This window comes from Camelus ferus, chromosome 6, assembly GCF_009834535.1.
Source record: "Camelus ferus isolate YT-003-E chromosome 6, BCGSAC_Cfer_1.0, whole genome shotgun sequence".
NCBI classification, from domain to species: Eukaryota; Metazoa; Chordata; class Mammalia; order Artiodactyla; family Camelidae; genus Camelus; species Camelus ferus.
In genome coordinates this window covers 37550144-37571684 of record NC_045701.1, presented here as the reverse complement: position 1 = coordinate 37571684, position 21541 = coordinate 37550144, and the positions used below count along the sequence as shown (strand labels likewise).

The window sequence follows — 21541 nt, the reverse complement described above, 5'->3', positions numbered from 1 at the left end:
TGACAAATACTAAAAATACTAACATCAGCAACCTTATTATAATGAAATACCTAAAAATGCTTTACCTATAATATTTCTGGAGAAAAGAGAGGTTTATATGGCACTTGTAAACTATTATGTCTTATTTTATCATAACACTCAGACCTATTTAATTTATACCACCAATGTGCTGAACTCTTAAAAGACATACCCAGAAAAAAGAGCAAATTAAATCCAAAGTAAACGGTAGAAAGGAAATGATAAAATAAAAGCAGAAATCAATGAAATTAAAAACAAGAAATCACTAGAGAAAATCACTAGAATCCAAAACTAGTTCTTTGAAACCATCAATAAAATCGATAAACTTCTAGCCAGGTTAACTAAGAAAAAAACAAGAGAAGATACAAATAATTAACTTCAGAAATGAAAAAGGGGCCATCACTCATGATCCCATGATATTAAAGGATGATAAATAAGTATTTTAAACAACTCTGGGCCCACAAACTTGATAACTAGATGAAATGAACCAATTCCCTGAAAGACACAATCTATAAAAACTCTCTTATGGAGAAATAATCTAAAGAGGCCTGTATCTATTAAGAAATTGATTAATAATAGCCTTCCAAAACAGAAAGCATGTCTAGGTGACTTTACTAGTGAATTCTACCAAACATTAAAGAAAGATATCATTTGATTCTCCACAATCTCTTTCAGAACACAAAATGCAAATGAACTAGATGCTTTCCTGCTAAGATCAGGAACAAAGTAAAGATGTTTCCTATCACACTCCTCTTCAAAACTGCCCTAGAAGTCCTAGCTTATGCAATAAACAAGACAAGGAAATAAAAAGCATACAGATTGGGCAGGAAGAATAAAACTGTCTTCATCTGCAAATGACACAATTATCTCTGTAGAGAATTGCAAAGAAACACAAAAAAAACCCCTCCTGGAACTAATAATAAGTGATTAGAGCAAGGCTGTAGGATACTAGGTTAATATACAAAAGTCAACTGCTTTCTAATATACTAGCAATACAACCAAACAACTGAAATTTGAAATTAAAGCACAGTGCCAGTTTTGTTAGTACTCAAAAAATAAATGAACGAAATAGTTATAAATCTAACAAAATATGTACACAATCTACACAAGGGAAACTACAAAACTCTGATGAAAGAAATAAAAAAAGTAAATAAAATGAAGCTATATTTCTTATTTATGAATAAGTAGACTCAACATTGTCAAGATATTGGTTCTTCCCACTTGATCTACAGATTCAACACAATCCCAATCAAAATCTCAGCAAGTTATTTTGTAGATATTGACAAATTCTTCCTAAGGTTTATATGGAGACATGAAAGACCCAAAATAGCCAACACAATGTTGAAGAAAAAATATGGAGGGCTGACAACACCTGATTTTAATATTTAACTTAAAAGGTACAGTAATTAAGGCAGTGTTGTGTTTATGAAAAAAAAAAAGACATATATATCAATGAGCCCCACACAAATACAATCGACTAATCTTTGACAGAAGAGCAAATGCAATTCAGTGGCGGGAGGACAGTCTTTTCAACAAATGGTGCTGGAACAACTGGACATTCACGTGCAAAAAAAGTGAATCTAGATGCATACCCTACACCTTTTATAAAAATTAACTCAAAACAGATCACAGACCTAAATGTAAAATGCAAAACTAAAACTCCTAGAAGATACTATGAAAAAATTTAGATGACCTTGAGTATAGTGATGACTTTTTAGAAACAACACCAAAGGCATGATCCATGGAAGAAATAATTAATAAGCTGGACTTGATTAAAATTAGAAGCCTCTTTTCTATGAAAGACACTACCAAGAGAATGAGAAGACAAACCACAGACTGGGATAAGATACTTGCAAAAGACACATCCATTAAAGGATTTTTTTCCCTCAAAAATACAAAGAACTCTTAATAGTCAAAAGACAAAGTTCAATTTCAGGCTCTGGCAGTTGGTCTCAAGTCAAGTATTCAGTACCTCTGAGATCTGTTTTTCTCTACAGAATTAGTGAACATACTATTATGTTAAATTATCTAATATACAAATGCACATAAAAAGTTTTTTCTTTTTAAAAGAAAAAAATACATCGCACATTCATACTTTTCAGCCAAGGATTATGATCTGAGTATGCTATGCTTGATAATAAAATATTTGTGAAGTATAACGCACTCTAGAAGGCAGTGTAGCATAAAGAAGCTCACTTACATTGCATCTTAAAGTACATGCTATTTTTAAGGTACTCTAACACTCACGTGACAATCAGGGTGTGAATATTTTCACTAAGATTAAAATAAGAACCATTTATGGAATTGTACATTGTAGGTAATCAATAAATATATAGGAAATAAAGCAAAAATGCACTATCAGAAGGAGTCAGGTAAAAGAACGAAAAATTCTTTAAGGCATTTCTTTAAATGAGATATTCTTGATTTCACCTGATGAATTGGACTGAAACTGAATAAAAATGATAAACGGCATGGCAAAAAGATAGCACAACACAATACAAAAAGTTCCAGGTTTAAGTTTCGACTCTGCCAGTAACTGGGGGACATTTAGCCTTTTTTGATGAGAGGGGTATCTTAGTTCCTTCACTCATTAAATGAAGATTATTTCACAATAGATGTTATGCAGAATGCTAGTTCTCAGAGTTGGTTATAAGAAATAATCCCTAGAAGTATTTCAAAGTCAAAGGGGTTCTGAGAAACACTGGTTAAGTAAGTTTTAAAAATGCATACATTATACTGCATTATGAATCTCCAAGAGGATGATACAGCAAATTTTATTTCTAATCTTATTTGACCAAGGAAGAAACCTCACTTATCTGTGATATCTACTTAGAACTCTGTTCCAAGGTTCCTCCTAGTGTGTAAGTCCTAAGTTTCACAGGAAGTTCACAAAGGACTCTGGAAAGTGGGGGCCACAGCACTGAGGAATTATAAGGGCTATGTTTGATTTTGTTTTAGTTTTTACACTCACTCGTATGTCCCTGGAACTAACTAATTATTCTCTATTCTGCTATTCTGTGTGTTGTCATTGTAAGTGACCTCAAATTCTGTAGAACAAATCAAGGTATAAATAAATAAAATGTGAGAATTTTATTTTAAAAAATAAGGAATGCATGTGTCCTCTCCTTTTATTTTAAACATTTTACGCGCCTCAATTCTGCTTCCATTCTCTGCATTTATCCTACTGATATTCCTAAAAGGGAAAAATCTGTAAAATCTCCCAGGTTTACCCACTCACAAATTATGCACTATAATCTCTGTTTCTTGCTATTCTATGTCACTTAAAAAGTAAAGCCAAAAATTCACATTACCAAAATTAGTCTTTGGCTTTCTCAATGACTTAATAAAAATCTGTTTTCTTATCTATAAAATAAAAGATCTGAATAGATGAACAGTAAGCTTTGTTTGAATTTTTTAGTTTTATTCAAGTACAATGACATATAATTTGCTTAGTTTTAACATGTGTATATGCTCATGAAACTACGAACACAATCCAGATAGTAAATATATCATTCACTCATGAAAACTTCCTTGTAATGTCTTCCTTTTGGCCCTCCAACAGCCTTCTCCATGTCACTAGGCAATCACTGATCTGCTTTCTGTCACTATAGATTAGCTTGCATCTTCATGAATGTTATGTAAATGCAATTATAGATTATTACACTTTTGCTGTGTGTGTGGCTTCTTTCACTCAGTGTAATTACTCTGACATTCATCCATATTGTTGTATGTATTAATAGTACTTCTCTTTTAACTGTAGAATAGTAGTCCATTGTATGGATAGCTCATAATTTGTTCATCAATTCACCTGTTGATAGACATTTTGGTTGTTTCTAGTTTTTGGCTCTTACAAAGAGCTGCTATGAATATTCATGTACAATAAACACATATGCTTTCATTTATCTTGAGTAAATACCTAGGAGTGGAATAACAAGCATATAATGAGCTTGTGTTTAACATTCTAAGGAACAGAGATAGTTTTTCAAAATGAGTGTACCATTTTACATTTTTATCAGCAGTATATGAGAGTTCTAGTTCCTCTGCATCCTTGCCAAAGGTTGGCATAATCAATATTTTAAATTTTACACATATTAATAGATGTGTTGTGGTGTCTCACTACAGTTTCAGTTTGCATTTTTCTAATGACTACTGATGTTGAACTTATCTGTCATCTGTATATCTTTTTTAGTCAAATCTTTTGCCCTTTTAAAAACTGAGTTGGTCACATTCTTTTTTATTAGGTTTTGAGAAGTCTTTATTTCTTTGAATTTAGCCCTTATGAGCCTATTAAACTGGGTCTCGCTAAATGACAATGCTTCATCTTCATAAAGCAGATGGCAGAAAAGTGAGAGCAAAGAACTAGAGAAAGGTCATTTCACAATCGTTTTTTGAAAATGTGGAAATAGTCTCCAAAAATTCATAGTAAGTGAGAAACTGTAGGGTATTTCACTAATTCAAGAGCTGTCTTTGATCATACTTGAAGTAAAGAAAACTTCTTCAAGTTCTGATAGTGACTAATCTTATTTGGGATGAAAAGAGGTAGAAGACAGTGATAGTGTGTCCACTGGGGACTTCCTGCTACAAGATATATTCTCCCCTGCCTTGAAGAAAAGACACCAAGGTCATATGAACATTCACTTGGTATGTGTACTGGATAAGAGGTCATTTTAAACAGATCAGTCAAAATCCAGCCAGAGAAATGTTCTAATTTATAGTGCAGTAAAATTTCTTCCCTACTTGATCAGGGGAGTAGTGATTAGTTAATCAAAGCCAGTTATTGCAAAGAATAAAAAAGGATCTGTGTGGTATATATACATTTTAGTCACTACTTTTTAACTTAAGACCTAAAATGTACAATTTTCTGTCAATCCTGAGGTAGCTCCAAGACTTTTCCTTAATTTAGTACTGAGGTTCACTGACTGAAATTTTTTTTTTGTCTTGCATAATGCACACCTATAAGGGAAACCTATAATTTCCAGTTTGTTTCTTCGAAGTGAAATTCAAAATTTTATATACATTTACAAAGCGATTTTAGTATTTTTCAAGGTTTTCCAACATTTTAACAGTTAAGTCTTTTTTTAACCTGCTACTAACTTAAGCAATAATTAAATGACCATCTTCTTTGAGTCTAAGGCGTATCACTTAGTTTTCCAGAAACAATCCTTTCCTACTCATAAAATTGACACAAACAGATTGGAATCAAATACAAATAACTCGTTGGTAAGCAAAAAATTCAGCTTGTGAACATTCTAGCTGTCAACTGTCAGCATGTCAATAATGTGACAAGCAACTCGTTTTACTGAGGGAATAAAGGGCTTTGGTTAATCTGATGCGTTGACAGGTGAAGATGAGTTCAGTTTCTACTTTATTCTGAAAGCTCATTTTCCCCTAAGAAAGATAAAGAAGTTGAACCAAAGAAAAATTAGCCCCTTGAAGGAGGGGCTGCAGTCAAAAGCTAGCATTGCTAGCAACGGCTAAGCCTTGTTCAGAATGTAGACCTAAGGCAGGACATGTTTGCTCGATCAGATGATGTCCTTAGATCTAATTCAGTACCTCAACTTTCTTCACAGAAAGCAAAACAAAAATGAAGATTCAGCACCAGTGAAGCCATGATCCCCAACAGCTTATTAACAGCTAGTTCTCTGCCAGCTACCTGGGGATGGAGCTTTCAGATGTGAGAGCTCCTCCTCTCGGGTGGGAGCACTGAGGGAAAGTGCACACAAGGCCACTTCTCTCTCTCATCTACTATGACTTACACTTGGTGATTTTTCCTTTTCTTAGGTTTCTGATGTAGAGAACAATTACTTCAGTTTGACTATGCAGGTGGAATAATAATTCAAATAAATTAAAATTTGCCTCCAAATTATTTAAGTAATCTTAGAATCTATACCCCTACAACCAGCAAGTGGGGAAAAGTTTCATTTGTATTAGAAATGAAAAAACTGCTAAAGAAGAGGTTTCAAAAGATACGGATTACTTTAAACAATAAAGGATTCAACTTTGGTCTAATAGATTAAGAGTAAACTGTTAACAACCCAAGCCACTAAAATCCTTAAGTATCAATCAATTTACATGATAATATCTGCCAAAGTTGTTGCAAATTGTGATGCTCCTTCTAACTTTTCAATGAAACATCAACTGCTGGATAAATGCCAGGACTTCTAAATGATCTAAGGAAATATAAGCAGCATCTATAATCTAAACATCCCAAAAGAAGAAATATGCAAAACAGTAACAAATACCAAGAGAAGAGTTCTAAGAGCTCTGCATAAAAAAGTCATAATATTCTTGCTAAGAATAATAATAATATTTACTGCTTAGGTGAATAAATGTTTACAAAGAAGTAAAGCTTAGATGGTCAGCAAATTCTAGTGAAAAGAGTAACAGATAATGAAGAAAAATGCTTCTTTAATTATTAACATATAGCCAAAGGTAGATGGTGTAACAAATGGCACAAATAAACATGTGACTTAAAAGTAAATATTTTAAAGTTGCAAATGTAATAGTTATTAAAAACTGTAAGAAAAAATTTATAAGTAGGAGTAATGAGAAAAAAACGGAAACAACAGTTTAAACACTAGTTCTGACAAGGGAAAACAACTTAAAGACAGTCAACCTTAAAAGAGGACTCTTCACAGAAAATATTCCAATTTTTTTATACTAATAGAATTTCTTATATCAGGGTAATTCTTAGAGTATGTGGTTTATTAAATATAACTATAATTTATACATAAATATTTAAAATATGCCTTTTGATTATTAAAAACCCTTATGATATTAACTGAGTTTCCTAGAATGACCCAGTGAGGAATACTGTGTCCTATACATGACATTATTTTACCTCTGCAAGTGAATGACCTTTATGTAAAGCCCTTTATAGTTTTTTTTTAATATCAGATCCTATTAGGAAAACAGTGTCTTCCTTAAGTTACAGCAAAACAATTATTTCAAAATGTATAGCTTTTACATACAACTACTGAACACCTTGAATGGCAAATTAGTTTCTTAGCATAAGATGCTCTGCCAGACAATAAGCAGCCCTGGAAGAAACAAGATCTGTTATAAAGAGCCAAGGGGCCAGGGCTTAAAGCAGAATTTCCGGGCCAGGCATGATGGTATAACAAACTATCTCAGACAGATGGCATCCATTAGGACAAACTGATTCTCAAAAACTCATATAAAATCATTAATATAAAATTATAAATAAGCATCACAAACAGGTTCATAGGTAAATTTTGCCTTAAAAAACACCATTTTTCACCTCGATGGCTATAACAGCCATCTTCCAGTTGTCCACTAATTTCCAGAGCTTACCTATCCCTCACACTCCTCAGGCTATTCTCCAGTTAAAACAAATCAGACCATGGCATTAACCTCCACCAACCTCCCATCATACTTAAATCCCTGTTTCTCTTGACCTCACAGTCTATCACTCTTTAAGCACATCAGTCTTATTCCAGGTCCTCCAGTACTCAACTTGTTCCTGTTTTAAGGCCTCTGCAGCAGTTACTAGTCCCTCCTGGAATGTCTGGCCCTGAGTTTCATTAATTGGCCTCTTGTGATTCAGGTCTCAACTCAATCATTACCTCATCAAAGGTGATTTCCTCTGATGGTGATTCCACTTACTCTAGAACAGCCCTCTGAGCCACTGTCTATCACTTCATATCACCTAAATGCCTGAAGTTACGCTGCTTTCTAATTTGCTTACTTTGTTTATTGTCACTACAATATTATCTCCGAAAGAACAAAGAATTTGTCTGCCCTGTTTACTACAGAACCTCTAGGGCCCAGCACAACACCCACAGAGCCACTTGATAAACGTAACTGAATAAATTACTTTAACCAGAATTTTCTCCAGTCATAAACTCTAGTCTCTGGCCTAGAGTATATTCATATAAATTTGTGGCAGGATAATGTTTGTTAAGTTTTATGAACAAGATGAACCTAGGTACTTTCCACAGGTACAATAATTAGTTACTTTGGGTTACACAATTCAGTTTGGAAGGAGGAACTGAGCTTTCTGGTTTCTAGCTATGAGAACTGAAGTCAGAAAGTAAAATCTAAGAATTAATAAACTTTTAATAATGAAAAAAAAATCCCAAAAAACTATGTGTCAAAAAAATCTATGAACATTCAAAATTTGTAGATACTGACAGGCATATGCAGAATAGATAAACAAGATTATACTGTATAGAACAGGGAAATATATACAAGATCTTGTGGTAGCTCACAGCAAAAAAAAATGTGACAATGAATATAGGTATGTTCATGTATAACTGAAAAATTGTGCTCTACACTGGAATTTGACACAACATTGTAAAATGACTATAACTCAATAAAAAAATGTTAAAAAAAAAATCCACAGAACAGCTTAAATCTCAAAGCACACATACGACTATTAACAACTGTCATAAACAAAACTTCAAAAACATTTGTTTAATGGATCATAAGATCTTGATTACATAATTATAGTTTGGTAGATGTAAACTTAGAACCTATATTTTATTTTAGGGCAAAAAATTTTTATTTAACCTTTTATATTAGATTCATAGTCTTCATATTTGGCCTTGTAAGCAAAGCCTTTTCCCTCCTTCTGAAGGAAATTCTCTGTATAGCTCTCCGGCATTTCACCTGGTTATGTATATTATCTCCATGGGAGACATCGACCTCCGGTAAACAAATCTGAGCAGTCTTTTTCCACTTCACAGAGATGCTACATATGGAAGTGAAAATATCAGCAGAAATCATCTACAGACTGCACAATTATGTGTCTATTCCTGTCACATGAAAATAACAAGTACCCATATCAAGATGTGCAAACAAAGGAAAAGATCAGGTTGTCAGCCTAATAGAAATTATGTAGTTTAAACTTCATGGTTGTACTCATTAACTATCTATATTACAGGAGCTCCTTTTTAATGTTCTATGACTTTCTAAATCATTAAAAAAGAAAAATATTTAGATCCCTTTTCCAGAAATCCAAGTTGTTATCAACATCTTTGACAGCCAGCAAACATATTCAGCTTTTTTACACTGCTTTTTCAAATATGTCATCTCAAATGGAAAGTAGGGGTCAGTAACAACCATATTCTAGCATACTGTCAATCTGTCACCAGAATTCAGTTCCATGTCCAGAGAATAAACGACAGTAAAATACCGAAGAACGGATTAAGAAAAACTGATTCGGAGTAGTCAAGAATAAAGTAATGAGAAAAAAGAATTATGGTAACAACATATAGATCCAACATATTTGTTTCAAAATCACAATATAGTGGAAGACAACAAGAAGCTGTAATACTAACAGACTAAGCTAAAACTAAAAAGTTCAGACCCAAATTACATAATGAAATAATGTTATTAATAGATATTTCAGATAGTACTACAGTAAAATGGGTATCTAAATCTGTATTACTGATGTTTACAGGTGTACTGTTAACAAAGGAATAAGTGCAGAGGCAGTACTGAGGCAGTAAAACAACGAAAATATCACAGATGTTAACTTCTCTTTACTGAACATGTGATCTTTGGCAAATCACTAATCTTCCTGGATTAGTTTCCTTATTTACAAAAATGCAGGTAATAATGCTGCCTTCAATAATTATACCTCATAACATTACAGTGAGGGCTCAATGAGATAATGACTATGAAAGAATCTTACAAAGTCTGAAACCCTACAAAAATAGTAGTTATATTGCGGGGAGGGAAAAGTTAAACTTACCTTTATGTGTTCTAAAACAGCTGTGGCAACATTTGTATGGAGATCAATAAGTCTTTTTTTTTCAAGGAGTTCTGGCAAAGAACTACAAGCATCAAAAAATTGAAAATTAACCATTAAGTTTTCTAAGGAAATGACATAAATTTTAATAAAATCCACATATGGGTGTTTCCTCTGAGGAAACTTGGAACAGTAAAATAGTAACAAAATGACATATTAAACTATCAACTGAATTTAATCTCTAGGCTTGAACACCAACAGTATTTACTACTTTGATACTGTTGAAATGCTTCCAATTTTAAAATAATCTGCCTCCCAAGTATCATTATTCCACCATTTCACTTCCTGATTCTAAAATTTGGAGGTTTAGAATAAAATTAGATTAATGGAAAAATTTTACCTGTATTTCTAAAACATGAAACTCTCTCTCCTTGATGGCAATTAAAGTATTAAAAAAGATACCGCTTAAACTTTACCTAATAAAATAATAGCAGCAAAGATAAAATTACCAGTATCTCACATTACTTTATCACTAATACTATCCTGTTGGTAAAATTACCCCCATTACATAATCCTAACTAGCAAAAGAAACAAATGATCTGCTCTGTAAAGGAGGGAACTTAAATCAGCTTGAATATGCTAACAAAATTTAGTTCTTTAGACTTAAAGGTATATGCTATTACTATTATTTCCTATCATGAAAAATATTAACCAATTTTTTAACCTCCAAAATAAATCTAATCAACAGAATGATTCTGAAGAGGATACACTGCTGACTTACCTAACAGCTGATGTGAGCTTAGCGGTATTGTCAGAAAGCATACTTATGGCTCCTTCATCTTCCCCTTCTAGTCCCTGGGAAGGAAAAGAAGGTCCCAGTAACTACTGAGAAATTCCAAGATCAAGCATAAAAATCAATATATTCCTGAGATCACTGATAAACAGTAAGATTTAGGTCACCCAGAACAGTAATTCTTCCCCTCCAAGGAGCAAGCATCAGCAGTTTTGACAGTTATGGAAAAGTTCTAGTCACCACAAATCTAATGAATGGTTGGATGACTACAAAAATGGATCTTACATTCTCAGATAAGGAAATAGGCCCAAAGACTTGCCACAAGCCACACAGTAATAAACAGTAGAACTGAAATTTGAAGTTAGATCACAGTACTAGTACAATGAGCAGCACTGGAACATCTATCTCCAAAATAAGTCACATTCTGTATTTTTCTAATCATAAATCCGTATTATTCTTTTAAAAATGTTTTTTCTTCTCAGAACTTAGGTTTCTTTTTTAAAATGATCTTTTATATAAGTTGACAATGTTTTTGCTGTTATTAAAGCAGTGAATGGCCTTGAATTTTTTTTAAGGAAAAAAATGTTAACCTCTTTCTCCCTCTAGTTGTCCTTCCATTTCCCTGTATTTCCAAGAAAGCAAACAGAATCTTACCATAATGCTTTTAAGTCGTTTAACCTCATCTTCCTGTGCTCTGTAAGATTCTAGTTCTTGCTGAACTGATTCTGCAACTTCTGGGAATGGACTGAAACAGTATTGTACAAGAGGAACTGTTGAGTATGAGATTAAAAGATTGACTTTTGTGTGATTTTTGAAATATATACAATGAGAATTTATTATTTTAAATGTACTTATTTGGATTTGAATGTATTTTATATATAATACAGGCAGGAAACATTTAGGCTGAATACATCTATATCCTTGTGATATCTATTTATATTGAAAATACTATTTCTTTAAAATGCATATCATAGTATTTATACATGTAAACACATTTAAATTTTATGTCTATTCTTTCCATTAACTGTATTACATTTTCTCTTCACCTATAAGCTATCAGGAAAAAAAATACTTAAGTGACTGAAAAAAAAGGAACAGAAGCCATGGTATATCAAACATCAATTAAATATTACCACCCAAATAACTAACATATGGTGTCAAAGGGTCCATGTAACTATAAAGATGTATTTTAAAATACTACATGTAAATAACTGTGAAAAAAAATCTTAATTCTGTACACCTGATAGAACACCACTGGTAAAAATAGAACATAGGCCACAGTTTTGTTGGTCCAACCCCTGATCTCTTCCCTGTGAGTGCAGTTTAGCAGTGATTTCCATAGACTTCAGACACAACTGATCTGCAATATCGAGCAGCTTGGTAGAAGAAGTGTCCTGAAACATTAACCTTGAATAATTCTAGATGAATATACGTTGACCATGAAATGGTTCCTAACATGAGTATTTTTCATCTATAACATTTGGGGAGGCCAGAAGCTTTTCTCCTTTAAGAAAGAAATGGTTGCATCTCACCAGCAATGAAAGCTTTCCTCCCTTCCTCCACTCTGACACTTGATAACACTTCACCATTGATTAGCACAGAAATGACCGAAGTTCCAGAAAGGATTTTGAGGAACATAATCCAGTTTTACATGTCAACTGTAGGCCCTAACCCCAGGTCCAGCAGAGTCTATGCTGGCAAAAGATAGCACTGAGCATGTAAAATGTGCTGGTTGAACTAAATGATCCTTAAAATCTACAGATCTTCAGGTCTCAGAGCTAACAGACAACAGTAACTGCTGACATTTATTGAGAGCTTATTATATGCCAAACACTATGCTAAGAATCTGTCTCTACCGTCTCATTTAACCCTGACTAGTCTTGGTGAGGGACATACACACCATCAATAGTTAAGATCAGAGACTTTGGAATCTGCCAGAACTGGATTTTGCCAAAGAAAGCTGGATGACTCTGGGCAAGTTACTTTTTTGTATTATCTCAGTCTTCACAATAACCTTCTGAAATAGGACAATAGGTAGAATTATCATCCCACATTTTACTGATGAGGAAAATGAAGCTCAGAGAGACTTAAGTCGCTTCTTTAACTCTATGTCACCTCCCAGTGTCTGTGCCCACTTTACTACTGGAGCATGATACTTCAGAGTGAAGACTATTCAGGGCTATTCCTACTTAACAAACAAAAAATTAAAGTTCTTACTATCAACTGACCTCATGGTTCTCCTGTTCCTAAACACATGGTTTAAAGACAACATTCAAAAATTTCCATATTTGAATAAAAAATTGTTTTCCTAAGCTTTTTTTTTATTAGGGAATGTGAACTTTAAAATATCCTGCATGCTCTATAAATAATGTAAATTCTTGTACTTCACCATTCTAAAGGGAAATGTAGACTATGGAATACTAAGAAGAAGAAAATCATTTAAAATAAGTTATAACAGCACCCAAAATTGCTACAGTAAGAGAAAGGAAGATAGTGACTTTTCACTACAGACAAACTTAAATTCTGTTATAGCCATGTGATTTTCCAGTGTTCAAAAAAAAGTTATAAATAAAAAAAAAAGTGAAACAGACACAAAAACAAGCATGTTGAACCAAGTCTATATCTTACTTCTCTTTAAACATAAATGAAACCAAAAAGAACATCTTTATCAATGACACAGACACATAACAGTTGAAACAGTCAAAATAGTAACATTGTATTCCCATAACTGTTGATGAGAAACATTCTTCTCTCAGAGGAATGATTTTTGGGGGTTTAGAATGATTTCTCTAGCCATAATGACCACTAGAGAACTTTTCTATCAATTACTGAGCTCACAAAGTACCCTAAATTTTAGGGGATGTAGCAATACATAGGATTTATGTCTACCTACAATAAATCACATGGCAAACTATTACAATTTTTTCACCTATTACTTCTAGCATATCTTGAATAAATCTGCTTTTCAGGCTTAGGTATTTTCCCCACAGATATCTAAAACTGAGTTTACATGAAGAAAACATGGAACAAAAAGGGAAAAATCATCTTGATGTTTCCCTGTCACGAAAACTGATTTTAGCGAAATGCAGAAATGGTGCTGCAGAGGGTCAATGGGGATACAAATGAAATTCAGAAAGATTATCTGTAAAATCTACAAAACCATATGGCATGAACTTACTGAAAAGGAAAGTGGTTCCTACAAAACAACTAATAAAAACAGCACAGAAATTAGAAAATCAAGCAATAATGACACAGCCCCATAGACTAATTATAGTTCTTATTCATTGTGTAGATGAACCACCATGATTTGTTTCGATTTTTTTAAAAAAAAATCAAATTCATTAAATCAGATGACATCTTCATTTTTTTTTATGGGGTGAATCTTTTACTTATTAATGTTTTTCATACTTACCTTCCTTTATGTTTCTGCCAAAACTTATCAACTGGAGTTAAATCATAAGACTTCTTGTTTTTTCTCTTTGGTCTAGCACCAGCGGGGGAATTCTCCACTCCTGAAGACTCTTCCAAATTAACTCTGTTCAAGTGGAAATCCTAGGAAAAGCAATCCTGTTTTAAATAAGAGTTTTTTTAACTTAAGAACCATAACATTTCCTACAAGAAAAATACATGGATTCTTGCTGCCTTTTCCACTATTTCAAAGGACAAAATACAGATCTCAAAGTTAAAAGAACTCTTTCCAACACTTTGTTACATAAAGGTATTTTTAACTACGTATTTTAATTAAAGTAGTAGATGCATATGACTACAGTTTTTAAAAATACATAAAACCATGTTAAGGTTCTTCTGTATCCTTCTAGAAAAATATTTTTGCATATGTCAGCAAACACATCTCCCTTACATTTTAAAATGGGATTACACTACACATACTTTGTACTTCACTTTTCTTATTTAATAATGTATTTAGAGCTCTTCCTCTATCTGTATATGTCTGTCTACTTCATTTTTATCATGGCTACATAGTAATCCAATATCTGGCTATATTTATCTGAGCAAGTTTTTTGATGCTTAGTTGTTTCCAGTAAAAAATATAATCTTAAATGTAATTTTTAAACTTTTAGTCAAACTCTGATCTGTTACTTGGATAGACTGCATTAAATATAGATGCAATAGAAGCTACAATAATAATAGCACTCCCTTTCACATAAATTCTAAGAGCCAATAGTTGGTAAAATTTTCTGCCCTAGTCATAATTTTACTCATGTGAGGCTTGATTTTTTTTTTGCCCTTTCTCAAAAAACAAACGTACAATAAACAAAATAAAAGTGAGTTATCTTTTCTATTCTTTTTCCCTCCTTGCATTAGACTCGTGGGTTCCTTCATGTAATAGCAACATATGGTTCAGCTCTACTCTGAATAGTGAGGTAGAGATAAAACATTAATGTTAACAAATGAGTTAATGAATGAGCAAGAAAGAAACTGCATGGAGAAATCATCTAGCATGACTGTGATACAATCATCTTGATTTTAAGATAAAAGTTCTTAATGATTAAACTTCTAGGTCTTAGGAAATTAAATGTACTGAATACAATTTAATCTCCTCTTGATAAAAAAGGTCATTAATACTGAGTCTGAATTGTTAGACTATACTGTGTAACTTTCTCAAATAAATCCTTTACAATAGCTTATTTTCTTGCCATTTTTCCCCATGATGTTAAAAACAAGAGAGTAAAATATATAGATGTCTAACAGCTAGTAAAGTAACAAGTCTACTGACAAAGACTAGGATGCTATATTATATTTCAATCTGTTAATATTATGTTTTCCTATACATTCTTCATATTATCATTGGTTAAACATAACATAACCCTATTTAATTCCTTTTCCCCATATCTTAACCTCACTTCTCCACAAAACTCATCTATACAGGAAGAAAGTAAAATACATAGATATTAATAGCTACATCTGAGAAGAATCTTTGTTTTTAAAAATTATCTAACAAAACAAAGATACTAAAGAAGATTTTAAAATAGCTAATCTTTATTAACTGGAATTTCTAGTGAAGTAGTATTTCCATAGTAATGACACAGATCACTGAAAACTAATTTGCTAGCAAAATTACTGCTCTAAAAATAGGAGAGCATATTTTTACGAAAATATTGATGGAATACTTAAAATGATAAAGGAATAAAAGATGTTACAGAGTTTTGAGAAATAACATCATAATAGCAACAAGAACATTCTCATTGTTTGCATAATAGCCAGGCAAATAAAGAAAAGTAATTGCAGTCTTGAATATTGGGAAATCAGAACATTCTGTGCTGTACTGAATCATGTTAAAGAAATCGAACAGTTATACACAAATAAAATACAACAGAATTAGTTTTAACATGGTAGAGTCTAATCTATTTCCACTGACTCAGAAGACTGGACAATGGTGTACCAAATCACCAGGTATAAATAAAACCTATTTCAGCAGTCTTGTTTGCCTTTCATAAGTTAAAGCGGATCAGCAGAGGTAGACAGAGCCAATGTTAACAAAATTGCATTTGGGTAATATAGGTGACACCTATTTATGCAGAGCTAAGATTTATATTCACGTGAGAAAAAAGTCATGTAAAGTAAAAGTAACTTTTATTTTGAGAAGGAATTGAGCCAAATCTAATTAAGTCTCTAGATCTATTAGTTAAGAGAAACATGTGAAATTGTACCCCGCAAAGATACAGTCAATCAAACACAGAAATGTCATACGTCTTTAAGGGAACAAGTACTTCTAAAATGTTTTTCTAATAACCTTTAAAAAGCATATATGAACTTGGAAACCACTGTTTTTTCTTGAGTGGTAAGAAAAAAATAAACTTTAAGTTCTTATGCATATTAGTATAAATTCTGATTTCGTGTTTTAAATAATGAGAGTCAGAAGAGGACCAAAGGCACAAAAAGGGCACTAAAGATTAGAAAAAACAAAGGCCAACTGAAGGACAAGATATTGTGATGAAATAATTTCCATCCCTTTGCCTATAACTACTCACTGTAGTTGAACAATCAAATCCACCCCTCCTGCAACCAAGACACAGTAAAAAGGAATCATGACTTTCTAGTTACTAATTTTGCTTCTTATATTCTGATTTTAAAAGAGGACACTGCAAAGGTTTTCATCGGAAGAGTATATTTCCCATGTTAAATGACAACAATCACCTTCCTGACACACAGGGAAGCTGTATGAATTTTCGTAGTCATTTCCAAGGTCTGATAATATAAATATTACCAACGTTCTGGATTTTCAGGGCAGATATTTAATATAAAAAGCAAGTTCCAATTACAAGTTAACAGCTCCTATCTAGAACTTTTACTCCATCTTGTGGAGATAAAGGGTATAATTATTAAGAATTTTAAAAGCTCGGAACTTATAAGCAGCAGTTTTAATCATCAACAAAAAATAGCTTGGTTACAATTTGTATCTCAGTTGTAGTTTTTTCACATCTAGAAACTGTATTAAAATTAATTAACAGAGTAAGTCAATGTAAGTTGTCTAGGTTATTATAACCAATCTTTTTAAAGAGACTATTTTCCTAAGACTTAAATATTCTAATGATAATGTTACTGAGAAAAGACTGCTTAAAGAGTAATAGGGAATCTGAGACATTAACCTAAGTAAGTTAACTAGAGATGTGCATTGATATATTATTTATAAAAATACAAAAAACAGAAACAGTAATAATCTAAATGTCCACAGGAATCCACTACTCTAAACTCTAAGCAAGCAGGGATCACATCTGCTTTGTTTACCTTGTATCCCAGTGACCAGCAGTGTCTGCTAGAGAGAAGGCACTTTGTTTCACTCTGGAACAGTGAAAACTTCAAAAACCTACATTAGCCTTGTCTAGTATGGCGGAGTGTCTGCCCTAGGTTATGTCTCCCAATTTCTCTTCTAACACGGAGATTCAGCATATTCCTTCATCCCACAATGACTTGTATGTATGTCGTATCTCCTGCACTCAAAGCATCATGTACTTTAATTTCCTCTAGCAAATCTTCAAGTTCAGGAATTAGAAAGGATCCCAGTATTTCATGCTCTATATATCCTCCACACACCACTGGTAGGAGTGCAGAGGTGACCCCTGACCTATATGCTCTTACTAAGACCCTTGCCCCTGGCTGCCACCCAACAGTTAGGGCTCTACCAACCAAATCTGAAACTATCAAAACTATCTCATTGTGCCCATTAATCCCTGTTTGGCTCTTTATACCACTACTGCCTCCTCTCCATCCCTCACCCCCTCAGATGCCATTCGCTCATTCTTACTGGGTTCCTGAAACCATTCTGGGTGTCATTTGGAACTCATGCTCAGTCATCAGCAAAATCTCCTGTTCTGAACATCTACTATCAATTTCCACTGTACTTTCTTGCTTCAGTTGAACTCCAACTGCTAGCCCCTATAGCCTTCTCAGATGGTTACTTTTTTTTTTTTTTTTAACTTGTCACACATCTCACACTACCGGACCTGGGATTGGGCTAGTATCTTCCTTGCTGTTCCCAGACTCTTTACTTGTCCTCTTTCCTAAAACAACTTCAGCTTTGAAACTCCTGTCTTCAGCCTATAACAGTAGTTCTTAATCAGAGGCAGTTTTGCCCCTCTCCACCCCCTGGGTATATTCGGCAATATGTGAAGACATTTTGGTTGTCAGAATTAAGGGTTGCTACTGGTATCCAGAGGGCAGTGGCCAGGGATGCCGCTAAATATCCTGCAATGCACAGGACACCCTCCTACAACAAAGGATTATCAGGCCCAAAATGTCAATAATGCCAAGGTTGAGAACTCCTTGTCTATTCTGGTCATTAACGACTCCTAAAGGCCTGCAGGACACTCCTGTGTCCATAATCAACTTTTCTCTTTCTGTCATTCCGCAATGTGGAACACACAAACTTGCTGTACTGTCTCTCATTTAAGAATTTTTTTGATCCCAAGTCCCCTTCCAGAAGTCACCCCTTTTCTCAGCTCTCCTATATAGCTAAACTCTTTTCAGGTCTGTCTATATTCACTCCCTTCCAATCTCTTAAACCTACTTCAGTGTTCAGTCCCTACTCTATGGAAGCTGCTCTTACTAAATTCACTAATAAACCTCAACACTGCCACACACAATGATTACTTCTTAGTCCTCAGCATTTGAACAAGTTAATTCCTGCTTTCTCTTTGAAATATTTAATTCACTGGCTTCTAAAACAATACAGACCTAGTTCTCATGCCTCATTGGTTGCTACTTCCTACATTATACCGTTTGTTGCTATGCATCACCTCAACCTCTTACTGCTGAAATGCCTCAGAGTTCAGTTCTTAGACCTCTTCTCTCTTCCATCTATACTCATTCCCTTGGTGACCTTGTCTTATCTCTTGGCTTTAAAATGGCTTTAAATACTTCCTATATATGGGCTATTCTTAACTTTATTTCTCTAGACCAGATGCTTCTCCTTAAATCCAAGCTCATATACCTAACCACCTATTTGATATCTATATTTGAGTATCTTAATAAGCATCTCACAGTTAACATGTCCAAAACTTAATCTCTGGTCTCCCCTCTCCCCTAACTGCTCCTTTCACATCTTTTCCGTCTCAATAAAGAGTAACTGTTCATTTGCAAAGGCCAAAACTTTGGAGTCATCTTTGACTCCCCTCTCTTACATCTTACATCCAATTCATCAGGCAGTCTTACACTCCACATTGAATAGATTATCACAACCATCACCATTTTCACCTTGCTGTAAATCACGATCATCTCTCACTAAGATAACTGCAACTCCTAATCGGTCTCCTTGACTATTCCACGCCCCCAAGGAGTCTTTTTCAACATAGTAGCTAGAATGATACTCTTAAAATGTATAACAGGCATCACTCCTTTACTCTAAACTGTGTGTGGCTCTCCATGTCTTTTAAATTAAAAATCAGTGTGCTTACAGTGGACACTGCATCCCGTGTCCCATTTAACTTCATCTCCTGCCGCTTTCCCCCGCCTTACTTGCTCTGGCCACCTTGGCTGCCTTGCCATCTTTTAAAAATATCAGGCATCCTTCTGCCTGGAATGCTATTCTCCCATGTAGCTATGTAATTCACTACCTTCTCTCCTTTAGACCTTTCCTCAAATGTCTTTTTCAGGGAGGTCTTCTCTATTTTTAATTCACATGCAATATAATGTATATGTGCAAACTGTAATAATTCTACCTAATAAAACTAAAAAAGAAAAAAAAAAAAAACCCTGCAATCCTGTTCATCATTACCTACTTTATTTTTCTCGAGTACTTTCTACCTTCTGAAATGTTATATATTGCCTGTCTCTACTACCAAAATGTAAGCTATAGGAAGAAAGGAATATTTTCATTTGCTTTATGTATTGCTAAAACCAGGGTCTAGAACGTTCTGTCAGAAAGCACGCACTCCAACAGTGGTTCTTCCGCCTCTTACTAACCTCCTAAAACTAGCTTCCATGTTCCATTACTCAGGGTTTAATTCAGTGGTCCCCAATTCTTCTCGCTCTCTCTGCTGAAATCAGAGTTGCCTACTATCATTGACACTTATCCTAGAGTCCAGAATGGCACAGGACTCTAGGATTAAGAAGTGTGCAGAACCGCCAATTTCCATCAGTAATCCTGAAATCTGATTTATTTAACTACTTTACAGCTAGAGTCTGGGTTTTAAAGAAATAAACCATTCAACCAAAACCCTCTACTGTATGTCTTTCATTTTCTTTCTGTACGACAGTTCAGGCAATCTTTGCAATAATGATGCTATTATACACTATAACCCTTACAGGCCTGGGCTAGGAGTCAGTGAGTGCTAGTCTTGGCAGAGCCAATAATTCGGGTTCAAATCCTTTAACTTCTACGTCTCAATTTTTCTATCTTACAAATGGGGACAATTCTGGCCCTATTACATAAGTCTTGTACAGAAATTATTTGGGTACATCTTTTCTTCCCATTGCCTTTGAAGACTGGGGCTGCTTTTATTTATCTGTGCCTATCACATGCTATTTACAGTATTTGGTAGATGAATATAGGCTAGTAGCTGAATATATGCACGGATACAGATTTTAGTTTTAAGCATGAAATTACCTATGTGGAATTACTTCAGCAAACATACTGTGTAATATAAAACATACTATTTATTTTTACCATAAAATGAGGCTTAACTGATTCCTAGAAAAAAAGGGAGAAATTATAGCTTTTCTCCCAAGGGAAAACAAATTTATTTACTTAGTATGAAAAAAAAAAAAGCCACTCATTTTCTTCCTTTCTTTTTTTCTCATCTTTCCAACAATACCACTGATTTATCCTATAATTTAAAGGCCATAAATTTGGAACTTTAAACTTCAAGGTTTCACTATTCTCCAGCATCTACATCAAGTGGATACTAAAGTCCATCACTACTTTTGTTCCAGTTTCTCAGCTCCATCCTTCTCATCTGTGTTTCTGTAGCCATGTTAATTTTAAATAAAGGTCAGACCTCTGAATGTTACTACATTTTAGTAAAAAGTGGTATGCTTAGCCTCTTACCAGTACATCATGCACCAATGCTTGATACGTCCAAGTATGGTGTAAAGGAGTTGCCAAATCTATGTTTCTGTCAACAAGGACTAATAAAGGCCTTTGGAAGCTGTAAATATATTGAAAAAAAATGTAACTCTTAATGCCAGTGTACACATCTAAATGCATCTAATACTTTCAGTATATGTCATTTTGATATGAACAATAAGTATGCTAATGCTGACATTCCATAATACTTTGCTTTCTAAAAAATTTTCAAGTACAGTCAGTCAAGTAAAGTAATGCTTTGGACTATTTAGAGCCTGTATATGATGCTAGATTATAAGTCTCACCTAGGAAACTTTCTTAAAGGAAAGAAATCTATACAAATACTTTCACAGAATAATTTTTATAGTAAGAATCAGTTGTTTCTACTCAGATTTATATTTTACATTTTTGAATAAAAGGAAAAAAAGAAAAGCCATTGTCAGCTTCAGAGAAAACAATTACAGGGAGTAGAATCTTACAAATTTATACAAAT

At 33.7% G+C, this 21541-nt stretch overlaps 1 protein-coding gene across 1 annotated transcript in view; it reads right to left on the bottom strand.

The window, feature by feature from the left end:
• SCFD1 (sec1 family domain containing 1) overlaps window positions 1-21541 on the bottom strand; it is an 88100-nt gene that overhangs the window by 42592 nt on the left and 23967 nt on the right. Inside the window, exons 10-14 of the mRNA XM_006191253.2 lie at window positions 21031-21130; window positions 13939-14078; window positions 11181-11271; window positions 10515-10588; window positions 9737-9818 (exon numbers count right to left, since the gene is read on the bottom strand). Of these exons, the coding sequence (XP_006191315.1) occupies window positions 9737-9818; window positions 10515-10588; window positions 11181-11271; window positions 13939-14078; window positions 21031-21130 (487 nt within the window). The remainder of the gene's footprint in view (window positions 1-9736; window positions 9819-10514; window positions 10589-11180; window positions 11272-13938; window positions 14079-21030; window positions 21131-21541) is intronic.